The 3418-nt window shown below is 29.4% G+C and overlaps 1 protein-coding gene across 1 annotated transcript; it reads left to right on the forward strand.

The window, feature by feature from the left end:
* Positions 1-544: 544 nt before the first annotated feature.
* LOC106758775 lies at positions 545-3188 on the forward strand. Its single transcript, XM_014641760.2, has 4 exons — positions 545-840; positions 1376-1493; positions 2097-2190; positions 2779-3188. The coding sequence occupies exons 1-4, from the start codon at positions 596-598 to the stop codon at positions 3033-3035; spliced, it is 714 nt and encodes a 237-aa protein (XP_014497246.1). The 5' UTR covers positions 545-595; the 3' UTR covers positions 3036-3188.
* The last annotated feature ends 230 nt before the right edge of the window (positions 3189-3418 follow it).

Here is a 3418-nt window from a genome sequence, read left to right on the forward strand (position 1 = left end):
TTTTTTTCCTACTTTCTCATGGATATTTCTTTTAGCATCTTCATTGCGATAAAAGTTAAAATTATTTACATATTAAAAATATTTTGGACTTAATTCATTTTAGATTATGTAATTTAAAACTAAAAATTATATTTAATATTATTTATTTATTTATTTTTTAATTTTATGATTTTATAATGAAAAAATACTTTAAGTTATACAATTTTTAAATATATTTTAAATTACATAATCTAAAAATAAATTTGATATTATATAATCTGAAAATATAAAATTATTTTAAATCGCCTAATTTATATTATATTTATGAATTACACAATTTAAAAATTTAAAAATATTTTCTAGAAATTTGAAATTTGGTCAAATGGCATCATCGAAAAATTTATTAATCTATTCAGACATACGGAATTTAGAATGAATATTTTTCTGTTGGTTTCCGATTTCTTCAAAAATTTAAAGCATGAGTGTTTTATTTTAAACTTTTCCAACACCTCCGACGGTGCATGAAGAAACCATGGGCTGGAAAGAGTAGTTATATGACAAATGGGCCCACAAGCCCATTCAAAAATGATCCATCCATCCAATCCTATTATCAACTATGGTTGAAGATTATGGAGAAAGAGTAACGACTGAACCATCAATGGGAGGAGGAAACATCATGCATACCAACTTGTCTTCTTCTTCTTCTTCTTCTTCTTCAACTGTTCTTCCCAATCTTAAGCCTTCAGTTTCAACTATAAATACCTTATCCTGCACCCTCTGTCACTGTCACAATCAACTTTCCTCAAAACAACAAGTTCCTTCTCAAGGGGAAGTTGAAGATGCAGTCTCAGCTCTTCAACAGTCAGTTCTATTTTACTTCTCATCTTCTTTTGCAGATGCATCTCTTTTCTTACTTCATGCCCTTTACATATAATTCAAAGAAATTGTAGTTACTGTTAATTTTTTAACTCAATTTTACTGTTATAGTAAAGACTATTTTTTGAGAGTATATATGATTTATACTTTGTTGGAATGAGTGAACAGATTCTGTTTAACAAAAAATCTCATATTAAATGTCTTGTGCTATAGTTATGGTTTGCCTTTAAGTTTTGTTGGACAATTTTGTTTTTAAGATGTGGTTATTAAGTTGAAATTTGGCATTAAAATGTATTTTTGAGGACCAGTATGATATTAATCTGTATTTGTTTTGGATCAATTTGATATTTATAGAATTTAGAAATTAATTTGTTATTCGGTTATACAAGGCTCACTTTTCAAGAAAACATGACACTAATTGTGTGAAGTTAATTGCTTACTTTTTACCATTTTGTTGTGTAAGAGTTTTATGCAAGCAATAACAACTTGCTTGAACATTCCTTTTCAAAATTGTTGTCAGATTTATACAAGCGTTTCAGCAGATCTCAGGATCATATGATTCGAGGACAGTTATATCTCATGGATATAAAAGACTATATGATGCTTTTCAATTGCTGCAATCTGATCCTGCTGTGAAGGTTCACTCTTTGTTAGGATTTAATATTTGATATCTTGTTGGGTTTTAAGATTTTGTTTGTTATTATTTATGTTTGTTATTATTCTGTGTATATAACTGATAGATTAGATAGAATTATAACTAATTCTGTTATAATCTCGATGTATAAATATTTGCATCTGTATATGCAGAATTAAGATAATACACATATCATTCTTTGCTTCTCTGTTTTTCCTCTCATCATGATTCTCATTATTTAAGACTCTTGACCTAGTAGTTTCAAAACATGGAAAATTATTTTCATTTCTCAAATTAAATCATAGCAATCCATGATTCTTGGTAAAACCTTAAATTATAAAAAGAATTCTCTTTTATATTTTCCATTTCTTTTGGATGACATGCTTTTTCTTTGTTTTTTTTTGGAAGGAAATCATTTACTGCGTCTGAACCTAATCTTTTGTTAGGGGATTCTTCTCATTAAGTTTGTTATCCGCAATCTAATTGTATCGTGAAACTTTCTAGGTGTTCATTCTTGCTTTTGCTATCTAAAATTTTTTATGACTTTTGTTATTGCTATTGATTAATTTCCTTAATCATTTGATGTCTTTGTTACTTTAATTTGTAGAGATTAGTAGTATCATTATCATCTGATAAAGCTCTTTGGGATGCTTTCATGAGCAATGTACTGCATCAAAAGCTGCTAGAGTTGCCTGATTCAGGTTTGTATGCATGGTCATGTATGTTTGTATTCTGTGAAAAGTAAAAGTACAGATTATATGAAAACCCCCCTCAAACAAAAGAGAAGAAAAGAGGTAGGTTTGTGACACTGGTAGTAGTTCTTAATACACCATTGATCTAGTGTTATGAAAGAAGGGAATAAACCTCCAACAATAACTAGACCCTTTTTCCCATAACCAACCAAATAAAATGTTGAGCAACTTACACCACTATTTTCACATCCAATTTAGACCCTTCTTAACCCTTTCTCTCTTCCCTTCTCTTACAAGTCTTATTAGATATAAACTCACTTATTAAGATGGTATTAAAGTCATTCATAGCCTATCCTAGTCAGATTCACTGGGAATATTATATTATCTTCTATTAGGCCACTCATGTATATTATCTTGTGCAATAGATATTCATTGCTTATGTGAAGAAGTGTATTAGAAATCTCACATTGACTAAGGATATGACAAAATCATGAATACAAATCTTACTTTACAAGCTAGTTTTGTTTTGTGAGGTTGAGTTATTATTACTAAGAAAGGTATTCCATTAATTGACTTGCATTGTATTGTGTGATGTAGTTGAGTGTAGAAGGCCAGAGATTTCTGAACTAAATGAATTCGGCACACAAATACTCAGCTGGACATTGGATGTCATAAAGAGAAAGATATTGGAACTGATTGAAAGTTTCCAGTTACTCTTGAATGATTTATTTCAATCCCATAAGATGGAAAATGATGCAGCATATGCATCAAAGATGGATGAAAAAGTCAGATCATCATTCCTTCTCTCCATAGTAATCCTCTTAATTGTAATTGTGGCTCGATCTCAAAGGTAATGGATATGGAAAAACTAAACCACTTCATTGTAGATTTCAAATAATAAAGGATTCATGTGCAAACTTTTAGCCATCTGTGTAATTTTTTTTTGTACTATAAGAAGGCTATGTTAGTTCTTTCATCTATGCAAAATTATCACTTGGAAATTTTTATTTCATTTCCTACTTCTATCCGATTTCAAACACATGTTTAGTAAGTAGGGGTATTCGCGGATTTAGCCAAACTCATTACCTAACCCACTAAAAATATATTGGGTTGGGTTAAGTTGGTCGAATTTTTTATATGAAACCAATCTAACCCAACTTACCCTTGAGCGAGTTAGATTGTGTTGGATTAATTTTGGTAAAAAATTTAATTTTTTTTGTTAAATTATTGTTTTTAA

This window comes from Vigna radiata, chromosome 4 (assembly GCF_000741045.1).
Source record: "Vigna radiata var. radiata cultivar VC1973A chromosome 4, Vradiata_ver6, whole genome shotgun sequence".
In the NCBI taxonomy this organism is placed as follows: Eukaryota; Viridiplantae; Streptophyta; class Magnoliopsida; order Fabales; family Fabaceae; genus Vigna; species Vigna radiata.